At 35.7% G+C, this 22,872-nt stretch overlaps 1 protein-coding gene across 7 annotated transcripts in view; it reads right to left on the bottom strand.

The window, feature by feature from the left end:
- Positions 1–1,023: 1,023 nt before the first annotated feature.
- The window catches only part of THOC2 (THO complex subunit 2), a 95,625-nt gene continuing 73,776 nt past the window's right edge, over positions 1,024–22,872 (bottom strand). The window contains exons 29-39 of one of the 7 annotated variants that reach the window (XM_078147902.1): positions 22,379–22,563; positions 22,003–22,105; positions 20,739–21,172; positions 20,450–20,508; positions 18,895–19,047; positions 7,198–7,335; positions 6,845–6,914; positions 6,608–6,762; positions 5,275–5,358; positions 4,532–4,570; positions 1,024–1,856 (exon numbers count right to left, since the gene is read on the bottom strand). In XM_078147902.1, the coding sequence (XP_078004028.1) occupies positions 4,550–4,570; positions 5,275–5,358; positions 6,608–6,762; positions 6,845–6,914; positions 7,198–7,335; positions 18,895–19,047; positions 20,450–20,508; positions 20,739–21,172; positions 22,003–22,105; positions 22,379–22,563 (1,402 nt within the window). In that variant the 3' untranslated portion in view covers positions 1,024–1,856; positions 4,532–4,549. Of the gene's footprint in view, positions 1,857–4,531; positions 4,571–5,274; positions 5,359–6,607; positions 6,763–6,844; positions 6,915–7,197; positions 7,336–18,894; positions 19,048–19,647; positions 20,509–20,738; positions 21,173–22,002; positions 22,106–22,378; positions 22,564–22,872 lie in introns of those variants that run through there. The other 6 variants (XM_020976358.2, XM_020976360.2, XM_020976363.2 and 3 more) reach the window with 6 other exon arrangements.

Raw genomic sequence — 22,872 nt, 5'->3', positions numbered from 1 at the left:
AAGTGTCAGCACTTAGCACAGTACCTGGCACACAGTCCACGCTTAGTAAATGATTATTGACTGACTGGTCCTAATACCTTCCCTTACCAGTTAACCACTATCAAGGCTATGTTACCTTGAAGCTAGAGCTAAGCCTCTCCCTTTCCCCACTCCCATTACTACCACCCTTAATGCTGGCAAGGACCCACATATCCAACCCTGGGAGATAACATGCACTCCTCAGAAGCACAGCCCTTGTCAGAGGAGGCAAATGGTCACAACAGATGTGCCTTCACCTCCATCCCTCAACTCAGGCATATATTGTCCTCAATTTACTCCCAGTTGTCCCACACCCAATAATATTGAAGGTCATTACCAATTGACTAAAAAGTTGATGGGCAAAAGAATTTGATAACCCCTGGTAAATCTTAAGAATGAAGAGATATGTTAATCACTTGTCCAGTATATCAATTATTTTAGCAGGGAAACTAGTAGCAATGGAGTACAAGCCAAACTCAAGATTAAGACTGAAAGACATTCAAAGTCAGAGACCCCCAAAGCTGTTATTTTGAAATAGCCACCATTATTTGATTTCAATGCCAATATAAAGCTACTTTTTGTTTATGCCTTATGAATATAGAAAAGCTTCATAATACCTCTTCCAGAAGATATGCTTTTCTTCACCTAATTTTGTCCAAGTCATAATTCCTTTAAACATCTCCCCTCAAGATTTAGAATTTCATCTTAGTAACACAACTAATCTTAGTATTCCATGTCTTTGTTGTGTTGTTCTTCTCTCAACACTTTTTGACAGAAATACAGCTCAGGCCCCAAGAAATATACGAACAAATACACCACCTATGATACAGATTAACAAACGCTTTCAAATTACTCTGATTTCCAGAGTCTGTCAAATGAGAAAATGACCTTTCAGCAATGAGGCTAAAAAGATACACGTGTGTGCGCGTGCGTGCACACGGATGGATGTCCCCGGACCCACCTTTTACTGAGAAAGCAACAATACACACAATGATTTACAACTCATTGAGAAAACTATTGTTTATTTAGAAAAAAAGGTTACACTGGTAGAATTCAGTAGATTAAAAAAAAAATTTTTATGTCATTATGAAACTTTTCCGACTAGTTTAGTGATTAAAAAGCTCCTGTAGCTGTAGAACTGAATGAAGCTTAATTTTGGTTTTTTGAGGAACTCTTTTTTTTCCCAATTTATCTAAAAACATTATGGACAAAGGAAAAGGTTATGGGGCAAGTGACAGTTAAACTACTTTTTCTTTTTAAAAACAAGTCTTAATGTTGTACACATAATAAACACAAATAAAATTCCTAAGGACTGCAATGACACCGTGCTACCAACTTGTTTTTTTAATCATTGATATTAAAAACAGGCCAGATAATAATAAATAAAAACGGAGTTTTCAATGAGGTAACTTCAAAATGGTTAAACAGCTGTTTATTTTGTTTCCAACAATAAAAAGAAAGCATTGAAAATTGACAGAATGACTAAACCCAGGCAGTATTTAGACAATCTAAACTGAAATTCTAGTACACATGTAACCTCCTCATTTGCTCCATGGCAACTGTTTGTTTGCAGCACATTGTGCTAAAAAAAAAAAAAACAGGGAATAAGTAACACTTTCAGCCATGTACTGAAAATAAATGTGTAAGAACCTAAGCAACAAGTTAAAATACAGAAATGCACAACTCAACAATTTTTAGGTTTTTCAGCATGGGGAAAATAAAGCAGAAAACTGAATAACTTAAGGAGATGTAGATGGGTCCTCTCTGTTCACAAATTTCTGTGCCATCTACTTAGGAAAAGACATTTCTGGTCAAAGATGACAATCTTTCCATTTCACCTGAAAGAAACAAAGAAATTACACTAAGTTGGTTTGTGGGGGAGATGGGAATCACAGTCTTGACAATTTTTTTTCTTTTATTTCAGTGTTAAAAAGCCATTAGAGCCATTTACAATGCCGAGGTGTATCATAACAACATAAGAACAACAGTGTAGCCAAATTATAAATTTTTTAAAACCTACAATATTCTCAGATAAAATATCCCAAAGGGACACAATAGACTTGCCAAAAGTAAACAGAACAAGCCCAATAAAAAAGAACTCATTTTACATGATTAAGAAATGGCTAAAAGAGAACTAAGAACAAAGTAGACAAAAATAAGAGGTCACCATTTCATTGTTTTTTTTTTCAAAGAAAGATGGAGACAAAATAAGAAGTCCAAAGTAACAAAACCTAAGTAAACTTCCTAGACAGCTGTCAGATTCAGGTTTGAACACCAACAAAATAAATATGTAAGAGGAAAAAAAGTTTTTACTTTTCCCAAGTATATCATTTTTAATAGTGCTTCAAATAAGCAGTCTCAGAATTATGAAAACTGGTTTAGAAAAAAACATTAACTCAATTCTACTCAAGTTTTTAACTTGAGTTTAATCATTAAACACAAAATTTTGTTAAACCTGAATTTACCTATTTCATTTGCATAAAACTGATAATTCCTGTTTGTGCTTTTTGTACAACATCTAGTTCATATCAATATTTGTACTGCATTTTGGACACAGCACTGGGCACATAATAGGCAGCAAGTAAATACTTAATCATGTGACAAGATAGAAATGAATGAAATTCTGGCACTCAAGGAGCTTACAATAAGAACCTAGACCAAGGCTTAAGCAGTGATAGATGAGGGGATAGTAGACAAAACAGAGCAAGAGAGTTTTATATTTCATAAGCAAGGATGTGGAAAGAAAAATGAAAGGGTAGAGGATTTAAGTAGAAAGATAAAAGAGGTTTCACCTTGGCTATGTTAGGCATAACAAAGTGGATGCTGGCAAGATCTAAAAGGATCCTGAAAGGTTAGGACATTGGGATGAATCAATTGGGCTAAGTGTCTTGTACTTGGATACAAAAAAAATCAACTCCCAAAGTCTAAGACCAGGGAGGCATGGTTAGAAAGCAGATACTCTGAAAAGGTACAAGCTCAATTTAAGCAAGCAATGTGATGCAGAAGCTAAAAAAAGCTAATTTCATCTTGGGCTGCATTAAGAGTGTGACCACTTACTAACTTTTCTGCCCATGTCAGACCTTATCTGGAGTATTGTGTTCAGTTCTGGGTACCACGGTATAGGGACACAGATAAAATAGTGTCCAGGGGAGGGCAACCAGGATGGTGATGGATCTTGAGTCTGTCATATGACAATCAGTTGAAACAATCGGGGATCCTTAGCCTGGAGAAGGAAAGACTCTGGGGGACACGTTAACTGTCTTCAAGCATATGTAGAGCTATTATTTGGCAAACATATTAGACTTGTTCCATTAGGCCCCATAGTGCAGGACCAGAAGTAATAAGTGAAGTTACAAAGTAGTAAATTAAAGACTGTTATCAAGACAAACTTCCTAACATGCAGAGCTGTCCAAAAGTGGAATGAGTTGCCTGGAGAGGTGGTGGGTTCCCCTTCCTTCCTTCCTTTTCAAGATGAGGCTGGATGACCATGTATCAGGTACTTTCTTTTGTGTATGTTTTGAACTAGATGGCCAATGAGGTCTCTTTCAACTCTCAGATTTTGTGATAATTCTAAGAGGCAACTGAATATCCCCTGGATAGATACACAAGACTAGAAATTATTAGAGACAGGTTTGGGAGTTGACTACAGGTCACAAAGAAATGAGTTCTTCTATTTCTACTTTTGAAAGAAGAGCAAGGACCCACAACCAACCCTGGGGGGTGTTCTCATTTATTTGGTGACAAAAAAAACTTCCCAAGGACTGCTAGAAAGAGCCATTAGGATGAGCCAATTCCTCTAAAATAAAGATCAAATACAGAAAATTGCAGCAGTGCCATGGAAAACTCAAACACGACGGAAAAGCGATTTTAAACTTAAAGAGAACACATCAGTTAACATGAAACATTTCATTTCCCCAACAATGATGGAAAACTTAAGGCATTACTGTACTGTCTTCATAACCTACTAAAGCAGTGCTTTAAATTCTAGAACCCAAATCAACCATATATTTAATTTTGAAAGTCTTATTACCAAATATTTACTTAAAAAAGCTTCTACTACATATAAAGTTCTGTACAGTCCCTATCCTAAAGGACTTAAGTTCTAGTAGGGGAGCTAAAATTATACTCACAAAAATAATTAAATGTTGGACCTGTGATAGGACTGATAATCCATGAGAAGTGGTAAGAACTATTAGATGTACAAAATCTCCTTTCAGTCAAAGAAAACTAAGCTTCTGATGGAATGCATATATCCAGAGATGGTAAAAAAGCAGGACTGGCTGAAGTTAAGATTTTTTTTAAAAAAACTATGGGATGTAGCTGAGAGACTAAACCCAATCTGAAAAAACCAGTATTAAAACTAAGTCAAATCTTGTTTCAAATTTATACTCAAAAGAATCAGTGGTACTTAAATTGAAATTTTAAATAAGGTCTATTTTTCAGGACAAAAATCTTCACTGAAATGATTTTATGTTTCCATTTTGAAAGGGAAAGGAGGACAGAAAACTCTCACCTTGATTGAAAGTCTTCATTATCTGTGCTTGTCTGAAGACTTATGAGTAGATTTATCATTAAGGAAAACAAGTTTTGGAAAAAAGTGACCTGTCTCACCAACAAGCACATTTGACTACTCAGGAAGTCCCAACCTACAACCAGCTCCACTCTGCCTGTATTCTACAAATCTTCCCTTCAATTGCCCCTACCACCCAGGGTTTTCTCTTCTTCCCTTTCTTCCCAGGCAGCTAGGTGGCACAGTGGATAGAGTGCTGGACTTGAAGTCAAAAAGACCTGAGTTCAAATCCTGCCTTCAAAACACTAGCCATGGTGACCCTGGACAAGTCACAACCTCTCCTAGCCTCAGTTTCCTCATCTGTAAAATGAAGATAATAACAGCAGCAACCTCCCAGGGCTTTTGTGAGGATCAAACAAGATAGCAAGAACTTTGCAAACCTTAACGTACTATATAAATGCCAACTATTATCATCCAAGTGGTAGTGACAACACTGTCCTAAAACAGTGAACACCCTCAATGAATCTCCACTTCTCTTGACTGCACAGAATAGACTACAGGGGCCACACAACTTCCCAGGTTTTGTTATGCCCCAAGCATCCAAGCTGATATATTTGTAAACATGGCTGGAAGGAGGTATTTTTTGTATTGGCAGCACATACCTAAAAGTGAAATCAATTTCTGAAAAACTATAACAACATTAGTGCTTTCTGTTAGATTAAGTGACAATATCATTAAACACATACAGGATATTGCTTCTTCTCCTCCTTTCCTCCTGTACTGTCCCGTTTCTCTTTTTTCTCTGTTTTTTCCTTATCATGACGAGAGTCCTATAAGGAGTGTTAGAATAAGTTATGGTAAAGGACAAAGATGAAGTCACCCCATAAGCCACACTGATATCAGTTATAGAATATTTTCTCTCAAAGCTACTTAAAAGCTCTTTGACACTTGAAAGGCAGCTTAACTTTAATTAATAAACTTTCACCTAAAGTTAGCAGAACTGATAAGTAGAACAATGGGAAAAAAATACACAACTGCAAAAAACATTCACCCAACTATTTTTACGACAGATGAGATTTACTATATAATCTCAGGTAGGCAGCATGACCTAGAGCACTGGTGACAAATTCAAACAGAAATGGGAAGCACTAAATTAGATATAAGGATGCCTGTAGGCTGACTTGGTTTTAAAATGTAATAGTATCTATGTTTTACCATATTTTTAGTTATCTTGTTAAATATTTCCCAATTAAGATTTTTGTCTGGTTCAGGCTGCACTCAAGAGTAACGGCAGGCCACATGTCTGACATCTCAGGTATAGAGGACGGAAATTAAACATAGTTGTTTAAAACCTCACCTCTGATATTTAGACTGTATAACCCTAGGCAAGTCAGTTAAATTCTGTTTGCCTTGGGCAATTCCCTGAGAATTATTTACTAACCCATAGATCTATAGATGAAATCACAGGTTGTTCAGAAACCACAAATCCTTTACGTAAATCTTGCTAAAATGGGCACATGTAATTATACGGCACTGTGTAAGAGAATGACCTCCATTCTCTACTGAATTTTGAAGTGCATTATATTCTTTACTGTAAATAAACAAAGATCTCCAACATAAATGTTAGAGTTAACAAGTTAGATGTTAACAAAATTTATTTTAAATGATAATTATTGAAGACTGAATAACTCAAGGGATACGGTAAATGTCAGTAACCTAATACATACAAATATGATCTGATATTCTGGAGAAGACACTAAAAAATGCAAAGTATATCATATGATGAAAGAATTACAAGGAAAGGTTACAACTGAGTGAAAAGAGAATAGGGATACAAAACCAAAAAAAGAATCTCAGGAACTACCTCCTTACAGACTAACTTTCCTGGCAATCTCAGACACAGTAATGGTTAAATTAACTCAAAAAAATATAATGCTGCTTCCTTTAAGACACTCAACATTTTTAACAAATAATTAAAAAGGACTATTTTGAGTAGCAAACTTTTTTTTAAATTCCCTAAAGTCATCCTGGGACTTATTTCTAAGCTTGAAATTTACTGTTCTTTTGTTTTTAATTTACCTTTTTGCTACCAGAAGAGCTTTTCTCCATTTTGTCCATTTTAATGGCATCGTTGCCTTTTTCTTTGCCTGAAGACTTAGATTTGTTTTTTTCCTTCTCATTTGAACGAGGAGAATCTGATGGACTTTCACTTTTACTATGTTTTGAAGCACCAGCTAAAATTGCAAAGAAAATGATGAAAGCCCCTTTCTATTCAGTCTGGGGATGCTTACAAATGAATTTGAAAAATCTACCTACTTGTTCCATTTTCCTCTTTACGCCTCTTGGTGGAGTCCTGGGGTGCTTCACGGTCATTGTTTGAATGATCCTAAAGCAAAGATGAATTACGGTGTAAGCATATAAAACTTGTTACAAACTATCAATAATAACTAGCACTCTATAACAGTTCTAATGTTTTCACTTACTTGGAATTGGCTTTTTTAATTATTAAAGCCAAAATCAAGTTACTATACTGAAGTTCCTTGTTATAAAAGATTAAAAGTTCTGAAGTGTATTTTAACACAATACAATGGCTAGAGATAAAGCAATTATTTTTAAACTCTAGTTATATGTATGTTTTTCAAAATAGGTTTTTTTAAAAGGTCACTAACCCTTTTCCGCTCTTTCCTGTCCTTGTCCTCTTTCTTCTCTCTCTCTCTGGATCTTTCCCTTAACTTGTCCAAATCTTTCTTTTCCATTTCTCTCTCCTTACTCTTGGACAGTATTGGAGTAGTGTGATTAATGTAGTGCTGTGAAATTGAAGAAATATTGCTAAAGATTAGAAGTTTCCACTATTTTGAAAAAAAAAATTATTTTTTTTTTTTTGGTAATGGAAGACAGCTGGATTTAGAGCCAAATTAAATTAGCTAGGTCTGTAGATTACTTAAGAGTAACTGAAACCCTTGGCATAATTTACCCAAAAGTCTTCAATTCTTGATATTTGATAAGTTTTCATGTAAACTAATTATTTAACCTACATATTTTACAACTAAAGATAGTCATTAAATTCCCATACCAGAAATTTTTTGGTAGTGTTTACTATCAAGATGACTATATGTTGACTTCGGTAAGACCCAATTTAAGACAACAGTTAAAAAAAAAATCAACATTAAGATACTCACTGCCACTGATCAGAATCTTTTAAATGATTACAAGTGACAACTAAACCTCTTCCTGCATGAAATGCCCCCACGGGGGGGGGGGGGGGGGGGAGGCAGGACATGGACTTTTGGCCTTTACCACACAAAGCTGTTAGATCTCCAGAACAAACATAAAAATGGCTGCAAAAGATGTTCTTCTTGCTTTAAGAAACCCAGAAAATCACCCATTAGTTCAGTATGGAGAAAACTCAAATACTGAAAATGACAATTCACTGTTTCCTCCTGCCTTTTTCCCTCTTCCAAATGTACTAAGGAATAAAAAAATGCAGACCCAAAATGCTTCCTACATAAGCTTAACCATGAATAAATAGGACCTGACTTTATACACTTTTGTTGTAATTTAGCAATATATTTTTTAAATTTCTGGGAAACACCTAAACGATAGCATATCATTTTATCTAAAAATCATCAGTTTAAAAATTCAAAGATTCATTAAATGATACACTTTAACATCAGAAAGAAATGTATTCTCCTCTCTAACATTCTTGAAGAGTAGTCATCGATCCTCTGCTCCAACACTTGCAGTAATATAGGATTCACTACCTCTAGAGACAGGCCATTTCATTTTGTAGAGTTCTATTATGATAAGGTCTTTATACTGAGCAAAAAAAAAAAAAAAAAGCATAGGTATGAGTTCCATCCCCTGGTAGGATTTCAACTCAAATTGCTCTCTGGAGTTATCCAGAATAAATAAGTCTTATCTCTTCTTAACACTTAAAATATTTAGAAACATATATTTATGTTATCTCCAAGTCTTCTTTTCTGTACTATGAACACCCCTAGTTCTTTCAACTCTTCCTAACATGGCAGTTTTGAACCCCCCATAAACCTCCTCTGGACTTATTCCAGGTTGTCAATGACCCTTTTGAAATGTGGTATTCGGAACTGGAAATAATACTCTAGACGTGATCTAAGTACACTTCCTTATTCCAGGCACTATAAATTAACACATCCTAAGATCACATATGACTTTTGTCAGCCATCAGAGTCGTAAGCCTGTACTGAACAAAAATACAAGTCATTTTTACCATGGACGGCTGTTAAGCCTATCTTCTCCCATCTTATTCTTGTGAAGGTAATTATTTTTAACGTAAGTACAAAACTTTACAATATTTTCTATTGTTTCATTTAGATTTAACCCATTGTTCCAACCCATTAAAATTTTTATGGATCTGGATTTTGTTCTATATTATATTAGTTCTCTTACCAAGCCTTGACATAGCATGCAAAAAACTATCTGTAGCTTTTTAAAAAACAATTTGTTTTATTTTTTTCTTTTAACATCAGTTACACACACACACACACACACACACACACACACACACACACACACACACACACACACACACACACACCCATCACCAAACTACCCTTTGTAACAAAAGGAAATACTTAAGCAAACCTGACTTGACAAAGAGACTGGAGTAACAATATACCACAGAAATTTATTTTATCATCTGTGCTCCAGGACCAAGATGGAACAGTCACTGCAATTAAACTAAGTTCAGCTGTTGGGGTTTTTTTTTGCATTATTTTTGTTTACATTATCCATCTTTATCCAACTCACTAATAAAAATGTTTAACAGGACAAGAAGGATGGAAATCCAAGATGTAGCACTACAGGCTTCTCTTACAGACTGATATCATTGTTAACCAGTTACAAATAAATCCATCTAACAATCATTTATTATCCCATCTGACATTTCTCCATCATTCTCACATAGCTGAGCAGCTTTGTTAAGATGGTTAGCCGATATTAAACTCTGCACATACTCTTTGACCCAGCAATTCCTCTCCTAGGTACATACCCCAAAGAGATTAAACAAAGAGGGAAAGGACCCACATGTACAAAACCTTTTGTTTTTTAAGGCAGTTGGGGTTAAGTGACTTGCCCAGGGTCACACAGCTAGTAAGTGTGAAGTGATTGGTCTGAGTCCAGATTCAAACTCAGGTCCTCCTGACTTCAGGGCCAGTATTCCATCCACTACACCACCTAGCTGCCCCTGTACAAAAACTTTTATAGCAGTTCTTTTTGTAGTGGCAAAGAACTGGAAACTGAGGGGCTGTCCATCAATTAAAGAAAGACTGAACAGGTTATGGTATGTGAATGTGATGGAATACTACTGTGCAGTAAGAAATTATGAAGAGGATGGTTTCAGAAAATCTTGGGAAGATTTCTATGAACTAATACAAAATGAAGAACAGAACAAGAAGAACAATAACAACATCATAAAGACAAGGAATTTTTGAAAGACTTAAGAACTCTGATCAATACAATGAACCACAATTTCAAAGGACTTGTGATGAAATATTCTATCTGCCTCTAGATAGAAAAGTGAAAGACTCAAGAGTGCAGATTTAAGCATATTTTCTTGTTTCTTGGGTGGGGAGGGGCAACATGACTACTGCGGGAATTTATTTTTCATGACTACAAATATAAGTAATGGGTTTTGTTTTTCTTGCTTTCTCAATGCGTGGGAGAGGGGAAAGAGAAAGAATTTGTAATTCAAAATAAAACAGTTTTTAAAAGAAAAAAAGATTATTTGCTGAAATTCACATGAACTATCAAGACTTGGATCAGACTAAATGTCCACTAACAAAGACCTCATGAAATTCTGTAATTCTGATCTACAGCATTCCCTAAAGTGACCTATTACTCTTATCCAAAAGAGAAGTTAAGGAATATTTAACCAAAATAGCAATTCAAACAACTAATTGAAACTATAGATAATCCAAAAGACAATGTAATAACATGGTAGATGCAACATATTAGGTGCTGTCCTAAGCCCTTTTCTCTCTATACTAGAGACTCTTATCCTGGCTTAAATGGATTCCCCTAAGGGTTAGGACAGAGATGCTGGGGAGAAAAAAAAATCTTTATTTTCACTAATGTCTATAAGGCTCACCAGACTGCCAAATACAACCTGATGCAAAAAACCTTAAGGACCTCCGTTCTAACTTTTCCCCACCCATGGGTTTAGCTGTCTATATTCAGATGATACTCAAATGTATATATCCAGCTCCAGTCTTTCTTACCATCAAATACCTAATGGATATTTCAAACTGATACCTGATGCTCAATGTGTCTAAAACTGAATTTATTACCTTTCCCCCAAACAATTCCCTCTTCCCAACTTGCACATTTCTGTCAAAGATACCACCATCTTTTCAGTGTCTTGGGTTCATAATCTTGGCATTATACTGGACTCCTCAGTCTCCTTACTCCACATATGCAATTCTTGTCCTTTCTACCTTTACAACATCTTTCACATATTCAACCTCTTCTTTGCACTCACACAACTACCACCTTAGTTCAAGCCTCTCACTTAGATTATTGCAATTGTTCTCCCCTGCCTAAAGGGTCTTACCACGCTAGTCCATCCCACACTGCTGCCAAAGTGATTTTCCTTAAGCACATATCTGACCACGTGAGACTCCCTAATGCAACAAACTTCAGTAGTTGCGTCTAAAATAAATAAAACCTCTTCTGATTAGCTTTTGAAGTTGTAAGACAATCTAAGCCCCAACCTTCCAGCCACATTGGATATTACTACTACTCACATATTCCAAGATCCAGCCAAACTGGCCTTTTCCCTGTACCTCATACATGACACTCCATCTCCCATTTCTGTGACTTTGCAACGGTTCTCCCATAAACTCCCCCCCCCCATACCTTTGTCTCATATAATCCTCATCTTCCATCAAGATGCAGCTCAAGCTCCAACCTCTACAAGTCTTTCTAGATTCCAAATGCTAGGGTCCTCCTTCCCAAACTACCTTGTATTAGCTATTTTATGGGTACATAGTTTATTATTTATTAACCTTAAATTTTATGCTGTATACATTTTTATATGTACCTTCCTTTTTATCTCTGCCATTAGAATGTGAGTTCAATGAAAGAATTAATAGGCATTTAATAAATACTTGTTTACTGATTATAAGCAAAGAATGCAAAAAAGATTTAAGAAACACGACTAGAAAAGAAGCTGGGCCAGTTATGTATTATGAGGAAGGGATAACAGATGAACAACCTGACTGCTGCAGTAACACCCAGAAAACATTAAAGTCAGTCAGTCACAGGCACTTATTAAGTGCTTACTATGTGCCAGGCACTGGTCTAAACTCTGGCAACCACTCCAGAATGTAAATTCCCTGGGGAAGGACTGTTTTGCTTTTCTATCCCTACTATAGTACTTTGTACACTGTAGACTTTATCATTTTTCAAAAGAAAAATGATAATCATAATTAAAAGTTCTCTTCCACTAAACAGTGGGCTCCTTGTGATTAAGTACTGATTTTTGCCTTTGTATCTCCAGTACTTAGCACAGTGACCATTAATAAGTACCTGTTATTCACAATGAAACATGCTATCTATCTTCAGATAGAGAGCTAATAGAAACATTTTTCTTTTTTTGGGGGGGGGGCAGAGAACATGGCTACGGCAGGAGTTTGTTTTGTTTGACTATATCTATATTGACTATATAAAAAAGTATATGGATATCTCTTTTGTTTTTCTTGCCCTTACAATGGATGGGGGAGAAGGAAGAGAAGGAGAGAATTTGGAATTAAAAATAAAATGAAAACTGAATTTAAAAAGAAAATTAATAAATACCTATTGAGTTTAATCAAAAATAATATGAAAACATGACTTAAATAAGAGAAATTTTAAAAATTATTAGGCTTTACCTCACACCTAGAAAAGTAGATGAATGACAAAAAGACAATGCTGGAGGAACTATGAGATGAGAAGCACAGTATTACATTGTTGGTAGAGCTGTGATTAAATCCAATCATTCTAACAAACAATATGGAACTCTGGCAAAAATCAATAAACCTATGAGATCCTTTGACCCAGTGATTTCATTGGAAGAAAGATACCTCCTGGAGGGTCAAAGCTGGTTAAGAGACTGGGGGGAAGAAAAGACATCTATCTATCTACACACAGACAGACAGACAGACAGACACACACACACACACACGGCACGTTTCGTGGCCACAAAAATATAGAAAGAGTAGGTATGCCTGTTCTGGGCTGGGCCTGACTCAGGCCAGTATTTTGGTTGTTGTCGTCCAGTCATTTCAGACTCTCCGTGACCCCATTTTGGGGGTTTCTTTTCAAAGGTAATGGAGTAGGTTTGCCATTTCCTTCTCCAACTAATTTTACAGATGAGAAACTGAGTCAAACAGAGTTAAGTGACTTGCCCAGGGTCACACAGCTAGGAAGTGTCTGAGGCCACATTTGAACTCAGGAAGATGAGTCTTCCTGACTCCAGGCCCGGCACTCTATCCACTGTGCCACCTGGTGTTATGGTAGTTTAGGTTTAATACTAGAACCAAATGAGACACTTAAAGGACATTCAACAAAGTTAACAAAATTATCAAAAAGATTTAACTTAGCCAGAGCAGAAGGATATTCAAACAAAAACAGGCACTGAGGACATCCTGAGTTGTTTCCCTTACCTGATTTGTAATCTACCAGCCAACTATCAAGAGTGCCCTGGAGCTTCTTGGGACTCTCTTGTACTCAAAGACAAGTGGTACTAAACTCAAAATAGAAACGGAAGCCACTAAACCATACATAAAGATCCTTGCAAGCTGCATAATGAATAAGTTTTAAAATATAATGTTATCTATGTTTCATTATATTTCTATTTCACTAAATATTCCCCAGTTACATTTTAATCTGGTTCAGGCCACACTCGAGGGTGTTTCAGCCACATGGGCCACATGTCTGAAACCTCTGTTTAGGACAATGAGGAGGTAACATCAATAGTCTGTGCTTTTACTTTGTTGAACCAATCAAGTCTTAAGGAAAGTCTCAAGGTCTTTTTTTTTTTTTGGCTAGGCAATGGGGTTAAGTGACTTGCCCAGAGTCACACAGCTAGTAAGTGTCAAGTGTCTGAGGCCAGATGTGAACTCAGGTCCTCCTGACTCCAGGGCCGGTGTTCTATCTACTGCACTACCTAACTGCCCCCTCAATGTCTTTTAAGGAAAAACTAACCTAACTTGCAGGAAAGAGAAGGGCTGGAATACTGTTCCTACCATAGGGTCCATAAACTAGGAAATGTCTCAATAAATCATGGTATGTGGAGAGAATCAAATACTTTCATACTGTCACACTATAAGCAATGGCAATTACAAGAAATTCAGAGAAATAAAGACATATAAACTGATACTGAAATAAGCAGAACAATACAGTAACTACAATAATACAAAAATATCACACTAAAGACTAAGTTTTAATTAAGTTGTAATGACTCATATCAGTCCTAAGGAAAAGATGATAAAATATACCACCACCCCACCCCCTTCTCAATAAAGAGGTGAGGGATCAGAAGCAAAATATATCATACATGCTGTCCAACAAGGTTACTATATATCAGTTGGCTTTGCTTACACGTTTTTCTTTCACAAGATATTGTAGGGAAGGATAGTGAATATCAATGCTTTTTTTTTCCTTAAGGAAAAGGCATTGGTGGGTTGCAATTTATATTGTTAAAGAGCATACCTACATCAATGAACTGAGATCCATACGAAGAAGCTTTTTGACATCTTAGGACCAAAAAGAATCCTTACCTACTAGTTAGCTCAAACAACATATAAGTAATGGTAAAATATATTAAGTACACTTATACTTTTAAAACACTGTGCCAAAATAATAAAGAACTTCCATTTTTAAAAGTTGTTTACCAAAATAGATAAAAAATATTAAGGATAAAGAAAAGGGGAAAACAAAAAGGGATGAGACATATGCTTTGAAACTACTCGTTAGCATTTTCCAGTAGTGAACATTATCATCTTCAGAATTAGTTATAAAGAAAGTGATAAGAAAGAAGGAAACAAGCATTTATTAAGTGCCTACTATGCTAAAGCACTGTGCTAAGTGCTTTACAAATATTATCTCATTTGATCTTCACCACAGCCCTGAGAATTAGGTGCTATTAGTTATTTTACAGATAAGGAAACAAAGGCAAACAGAAGTTAAGTGAGTTGCCCAGGGTACCACAACTAATGATGTCTAAAGCCAAATTTGAATTGAGGTCGCCCCGGCCCAGTGTTCTAACAACTGTTGCACCTAGCTAATATAATGGGTCAAGTGGTCTAGTTACTGTTACCAACAGCAATACTGATAGAGAATTCCTAATTTATAATGATGTCTCCCCAGAGAAATTCTCTAATACAAAGTGAATGGAGGTAGGGAGGGTGAGGGGGAGTTTGCCTTAAAAACAAAAACAAAAAACCTGGTGTGATCAAGATCTAAGTGTAATCATGTTAGATGGAATTTTTTTTCCAAGTTTGTTTTTGAAAACATGACTTTCTTGCTCTGGGCCTTAGGATGAAGGATGCAAAATTGGACTCATCTCATATGCTTAAACTTGGGTTAGATTGTAGCTTCCAATTTTAGGAAGATTGACACAATTAAAAACAGTACCAACCCTTTAGGCATGGATTATTGCCCTCCTGAATTTCAGTTTGGCTGGGTTGCCAAGCATACTTTCAGAGACTCCTGTCATCAAGTGTCACCACTGGAATCAACAAGATAAATATTACTGATCAATACTGGAATCTATTTGTATAAATGGGAGAATAGGAAGGGAAACTGATTCATTCAACAAAATATTTATTTAACACCTGCTATATGTGTGGAACTGTACTAGGTACTTATAATCATGAAACTGAGACTAAGCTACATTTTCTACCTTGAGGTAGCTTTACTCAAAAAGGTAAATACACATAGTTTCTGCCTTCTTCCCGAAAAAAATTCAACCATATGATCATTATTTCATATGATGGTTTATAAATGAAAATATTAAATACAGGTAACACTAAAGGTAAGCTGCTTAGAGGGAACATATATGTATATATGCATGTATGTATATATGTACATATACACACACACTCAATACTCATTATTTGCAGATTCCATATTTGTGAATTTGCTGACTTGATAAAATTTTTAATCAGAAAACCAACACTCATTGCACTTTCATGGTCATCCTCAGACATTCGCAGAGCAGTGAAAAATTTGAGTCCCCCAATGCAAATGTTCCCAGCTGAGGTAGAACAATGCTTTGCCTTCTTGTTTCAGCACTCATACTATAAACAAGTGTCTTTTCCTAGTTCATTTTTACGATTTTTGTGCTTTTTGTTGGTGATTTTCCTGTTTAAATTGGTTCCCAAGCACAGTGTTGTCTAGTGTTCCTAAACACAAAAAGGCTGTAATGTGCCTTACATAAAAATAGACAAGTTAGATAAGTTTCATTAAGGCCTAAGGTGCTGTTGGCCATGAGTTGAATTTTAAAAAAAAATCAGCAATCTGTTATATCCAGAAAAAGGAAGAAGAAATTCGCCAATCTGTATGTGAGACCTATCTGGAAAGTGTTAAAGTAAATGAGACTTGCCAGAAACACTCTGTATCCTCTAGGAGCAATAGTTCAGTATTCACAATTCAGCATTCACCACAACTTTATAGAGCTTAATTATCAGCAAATGATGAGAATTGACTCTGTGTGTGTGTGTGTGTGTGTGTGTGTGTGTGTGTGTGTGTGGAAAGAGCAGAGTTAAACAGAAAGATCAAAAACTAGAATAGGAGAAGAGTAAGATTCATAAGGTAGCACTAAAAAAGGACAGGAGAATAGACTTTCTAAACCCTGAAATTCAGAAGTTAAACCCACCCAATAGGACTAAAGTTACCTATTTTGGGGATTACTAAAATTTTATTAAAGTATTTTTAAAAGCATTTGTTGGAAAACATTTTAGGTAACATATAATTCTTTAAAATTTCTTAAGTTATAACTTTTAAAAATATTATAATATTCATTACAGCACCTTTGAGATTATAGTTGAAACCAAATTTTTAGTTCTGAAAAACATAAAGTTCAGGCACAGTTTTGAAAATACACATGATGAAATACTGATTCTAGATAAGAAAACAATTATTTGTTCAACTGAATATGAGAGGTGCTTCCATAACCTAGATAAAAACTTATGAGCTAAAGAGAGAAGAGGGAGAGAAGGATTAGAGAAAGGGGAAAGAAGGGGAAAAGGAAACTCAGTAAATAAGGATCCTTTTAAAAAAAAAAACAACTCTACTTCGGGGCAGCTAGGTGACGCAATGGATAGAGGACCGGCCGTGGAGTCAGGAGGACCTGAGTTCAAATCCAGCCTCAAACACTTGACACTTACTAGCTGTGTGACCCTAGGCAAGTCACTTAACCCCATTGCCTAGCAAAAAAAGAAAAAACAAAAACAAAACTATACTTCTTCATAGAATCACAGAATGTTAATTGGAAAGGATACTAACAATCACTTAGCCCAAATCCAGTGCCACATCTTTTCAAACCAATTTGCAGATAAGAATATTTAAATTCATGGGAACATAAGCAATTTGCTCAAGGTCACACAGCTAAAGAGCAAAGCTACGACTTCTGAAAAGTCTAGTTTTCTATGCCACTCTTCTACCAAAAAAAGAAGAAAAAACCCTTAGGAGTTGGTTCTGCCATTAATTTTGATATGACACTTAGCAAATATCTGTGTCTCTGTTTCTTCATCTGTCAACTGAATAAACAGTACTTGCCCTACCCATTCCCAGAGGGGCACTGTGAGGATGAAATGAGATTAATAAGTGAAATTTCTTTGAAAAAATATAAAGCAGTATACAAATGTGATATATCATCATCAGTCTTTTAGTAAAAAACCATTTAAAATTAACTTCATTACTTTAGAAGTAAAGTTCTCTCTCAAAGTCACCAATGTCACCTCTTAAACCTTTCTGGGAAAGTATCTGATAGAACATATAGATGTATATAATCTACAAGATATAAACCTATTTTTACTTAATCTCACAAATAGCTTTTAAAGTATCCACAATACTATTGAAGTAATAATAAAAAATATTTTTCTGGATTGACATAACATTTGTACTTCTCTGAAGATGCATTAAATTCTTTCAAATAGTCTCCCAAGGATAAAAAACTTCTCTTGAATATCATACCATTCTTAGATGATTTTATGACATACCTACGCTAAGCGAGGTGCTTTATCTGCCCAGTATCAACACAGCCATTTATTTTATTTTACAGCTACAAATCCAAAAGCAGCCGGTGTTAGGTCCAATGTGGACAACTGGCCCTCTTTCAAAAGAGGAGTGGAAAGTCTTTCCTAATGGTCCACTAGTAAGAGAAAGCACCCTTATTAGACCTTAAGCTGAACATTTATGCATGAAAAAGCTTGCCAAACTACAGTACTAAAACATGCCCTGGAAGAAGATATGCAAGGATCAAATCATTTCACTTTCAGTTACAGAGTATTAAAGAATGCACAAGAGCAATACCAAGGAGTTAACGGTGGTATTTAAATACACCTGGGCTGAGAGTCATTTCTGGAAAAATGTTTTTATTAATCAAATCCCTTGGCCTTCCCATACTGCTATTCAGAAAAGTAAGAGACTGTCAACCATATCTTTACAAAATGAGGAGACTGGTTGTTTCCTGCAAGTGTTTCATTCTCTGGAATACCTGTGTTTTAAGAGTCAATCAGAACACTGCCAGTCTGGAGTGTGCCAATTCAAAAATGATGGCATATTGAATGGCTTGCTACAAAATAGTAACACATTTTAGTGGCAAGTTTATTATATTAAAACTTATTATGTTATTATAGTATATTAAAATATATTAAAGCTTAATCTAATTTTACACGAGGGGGTGTGTTTTCACATTGATCCTGACATACAAAATGTATAACTAAGACATTGGTAGTCCAAGTATTCAATCACCTCTGTCTGCCTTAGTTTTCTCACTTGTAAAATGAGGATAATAATAGCACCTACCTCACAGGGTTGTTGTAAGAATCAAATGACATAATATTTGCAAAGCGCTTAGCCCAGTATCTGGCACATATCAGACACTTAAATGCTTATTTTCTTTCCTTCCCTCTCAATGATATATATGGGAAATAGAGTGTCTATTAAACACAGAAATAAAGAACTCTTCGGTATACTCAGTCATCTAGGCCAGCAGGTTGTGTAGCCTTTATGGAGGATTTATGGATGAAAAAGTATGGACAGACTACAACATACATAAATGGAGATAGTACCCAACTGATTAAAACATTAATTGATAAGAGTAAGAGGATTTAAAAGACTCAAACCTTTGCTGATGACTCCTTGAGCTCGCTGAGGTTGTCCTGTAGAAAATGAATGGAGATGACAGGTGAGCTGGAATAGTTCTCAGAATCCCGAGAAACTTGGAAGTATGGTTGTAACCTTGAAACAAACCAGCTACTCCTTTTCTGGGAATAAATCTAGTGATGTTATCACGTGAATATCAATATAAAAACAAAAAAGAAAAAAACAAAAACAAAAAAAAGGAAAAAAAAAGAGAAAAAACAAAAAGAAAAAAAGAAAAAACAAAAAAACAGAAAAAAACTATGTGAGATATCAAAAGATAAAATTTTTCATGCCCAATTTGACAAGTGAAAATTCCTCCCACTTTCTCCCAATAATTTAATAATATATGCCAATCTTTTTTTCCTACCCCCACTTAAAATATAAGCACATTTAGAGGCTTAAGAGTGTGGGGAAAATATCACATCCATTTTTTTCCACTAAAAGCTTAAAAAACAATGGAGGTTACTGTGGAAGAACTCTTATTCCACGTGTCCTTTTAAAATCCACTTAAAAGGTAACAATATTTACTATTCATAATTTTTTTCATCCTATCAAGAATACTTAGCAGTTTATACTTGGGGGATATAAAAAAAAATAATCACGCTTTTTTCCAAAGTTCATAAAAAGAGTGAACCTTATGCCTCCCACAGAAAAAAAAAATAGCAATCACGGTATTCCACCACAGTGCTCTTGATGAAGAATTAGTAACTTACAGTTTTAAAGGTTCAACGTACTGCAAATTCAAAGATTCCATGAACTTAGATGATTTAGAATTAAAATTAAACATGGAGCAAGGAATGGCTACCCTGAGTCTTCAAGAAGGCTACACCCACGATTTTGTGCTGCAGTTGAATGCCTGAGGTTTCTCTTTGCTGGGTGGTAGGACTGGATGCCACATCTGCTTTTATCGTAACGCTGGGTTCAACACGTTGGGAACCCAATGGGTATAAACAAACCTCCAAGGGAAGACACAACAGAAGCTGCATGCTCACTGAATATATACAACTACAGGAGAACTGATCACCAAGGAGACTTTAAAATGGAACTCCTTTCAAGATTCCTTCTTAGAAAGGCACACATCGGTATGATGCTCATCAAGAAGCCTGATGAATTCAGAGGTATCTTGTTTATCCCGTATCATCCAGGAAGTCTTCAGTACTATATATTCTTCAATATGAATGCAGAAAAAAATAGGCTCCATTCTGTTGCCAAGACTCATTTGCTTGTAGCTACCATTGCACTCCAAAAAAAAAAAGGACTGCTTAAAACAATAAGGCACTTCTGGGTAAAATTTCTCTTGCATTTTTGCATTTTGCAAACACTATTTACAAATTTAGTGCTAGGTCCTTGAAGTTTTAGTAAGAAAAATATGCAACAGAAAAAAGTCCACCAATACAGACAAGGAATGCATTTTGTAATGCAATACAAAACCTCCAGTGGCTCCAGTGAAGGCACAAGACTTGAAGGAAGTCGGGACACTGGTATTCCAAACAGGTGAGCCTAACATGGACGCTGCCTTCCTCAGGCTATACTAACCTTTACTGTTGAGGAATGTGATGGAGAAGAGTGGGTATCAAGTTTGCGGCGTTTTTGTTCTATTAGAAAGAAAGGAGAAAACAACAACCAAAAAAAATTATGGTTAGGAAAAAAAAAGAGTATTTCTATTTAATACTTTTTCCAATTATATTTTTTAAATGAATGTGTTTTAGGTCATTAAGTACTCACTTCTTTATTAAAGCTTGTAATTATTATATCACTGGGCACAGGTTCACAGAAAGAATGTAGTAAAATGACAGGATGCCAACATTAATAAAGTTGAACTTACCCCTTTCAGACTCTGATGTTTCTGATCGGGGAACAGGTGACTTCAAGGACCCAGCAACTGGCATCTTTTCTCCTCCTTTAATATTTTCCTTGGATTTCGTTTCCTTCGCTACATCTTTCTCTCTGGGTGGTTCCTTGTCTCTTTCCTTTTCTACAGCTGACTTTGATTCAGTGTTGGTAACAAGTGTCTTGAATTTTTCATCTTTAGAAGATTTTTCATCTTTCTTGAATTTTTCCTTCTCCTTGTCAGACTTCGGTGTTTTTTCCTTGATCTCTTTTGCTTTATCATCTTTGTTTGCCCGCTCTTCCTTTGGTTTTTCTTTACCATCTTTACCAAGTGCCTTGGCCTCTGGAGTGACAGCTGGAGTCTTTTCTTTTTTTTCTCTGTCTTTTTCTTTCCCACTTTTCTCTTTGTCATTTTCTTTAGTAACTTTGCTTCAGAGAGATTAGGACATAAAAGAGTTAAAAATTAATTCTGACGATTAAAAAACAAACATCTCTATGTAATGTTACAATTCAGGCAATACGAAAAACTGCAGGTTACTCATTCTCAATGTCCCACCACTGCCCCAACCCCATCTAATTTCTACTTCATGTGAGGTACAAAATTTGAACCAGACCTTGGTGACTCCAAGGTAAGCCTGCTATCCTCTAGGTCACGATGTCTCATCTATCTATATAATCTAAATAAACAGAAGACTGAACAAATAAAGTGTGTGAAAATTAATAAAGTGAATCTGATAAATCTAGACCTAGAAGGGAAGGCCATGTAATCTGACCTCCTAATTTGACAGAGGATCATACTCAGGCCCCAGGGAGGTTAGGCGATTTGCATAAAGTCATACAGCTAAGTATGCATTAGAGAGAAGATTTGAAATCAGGTCTTCTGACTCCAAAGCCAATGTTCCTTCTACTGCACCACACTGTCAAACCTCATCAAAATTAGGCTTAAGAAATTCATAAATGACAAGTTTACAACAGAGGTTATTAATTGGAGGTTATGCTTGACATACAAACATAACTTTAAAGGAAGGTGCCTTTTATGGTAACAACCACACTTCTTCACAAACCATTAAGAAATAACATGCATGAATAAACCAAAGATCTGACTTGGTGTGATAATCACTATGCCCAAGTAAAAGCTACATACTATATTTCAAAACAAAATATATAAAGTTTTTTGATTATCCCTTCCATCAATAATTCCATATTGACTAAATACAAATTCATGAATTAATATTACAGAGCATAATTAGAGCTACTACCTATTAGAAGCATTGTTTCCATTACTTGTAGTCGCTTTAGGTGTTGCACTGGCAGCTTTATTAGCAACTTTCACAGCACCCTGAGATTTCTCCTTCACTTTATCTGAAATAAGAAAAACAGACTTTATATGAAAAGCTCCTACGCCTTCAGGAGGCAGCATTAAACAATATTTTTCCAGTAAAATGGTTACAGAGTAATGGCTACAAAGCAGCAACAACCTAATAATTTATCATGATGCTAAGACACTCTCTGCTACAAAGTTGTCACAAAACACCACCACAAATCCACCAGGATTTATGTCAATATATTAGTTTGTTGAACCAAATTTTTAACCTAATTTGGGGTTACTTAAAATTTTCTACAGAAATGGCATACCAGTCTCCTCAGTAGTGCTTTCTTCCAATTTAGCTGCATTTATTGTGAGTGACGTAGATAGGCCAACACCACCGGGCCCATTTTGTACAGTGGCAGCAACAGCATTCCTTGGGGGAGGATCTTTGTGGTGGAATTCATTTTCAGGTATCATGTATGGCTTTCTACTTTTCAACTGCCCAGAATAGCTGAAATTCGCACAAAGTGTTAAATACACAAACAAAAATCAAGGCACAAAAAAAAAATTGGGTCTCATTCTGTAAAATAACAAAAAGCAAGCTACATTTCACCTTTTGAAATATAAAGGTTTTCTCCCTCCCCACCCTCAACTCCAAAATTGCTGAAAGCCTTTGGAGAGAGACCTAAACAAGTCTCTCTGTACTCCTCCTCTGAAATAAAAAAAAAAATCTCAAAACACAATGAAACTCAGTCTAAAAATGTGATTTTCCTTTCACTGTTAGATTAAAACACTGCTAATTCACCTTGTGATAAAGCTA

This window comes from Phascolarctos cinereus, unplaced genomic scaffold, assembly GCF_003287225.1.
Source record: "Phascolarctos cinereus isolate Bilbo 61053 unplaced genomic scaffold, phaCin_HiC Scaffold_8;HRSCAF=390, whole genome shotgun sequence".
Lineage (NCBI taxonomy): Eukaryota > Metazoa > Chordata > Mammalia > Diprotodontia > Phascolarctidae > Phascolarctos > Phascolarctos cinereus.
This window is presented reverse-complemented; position numbering and strand designations above follow the sequence as displayed.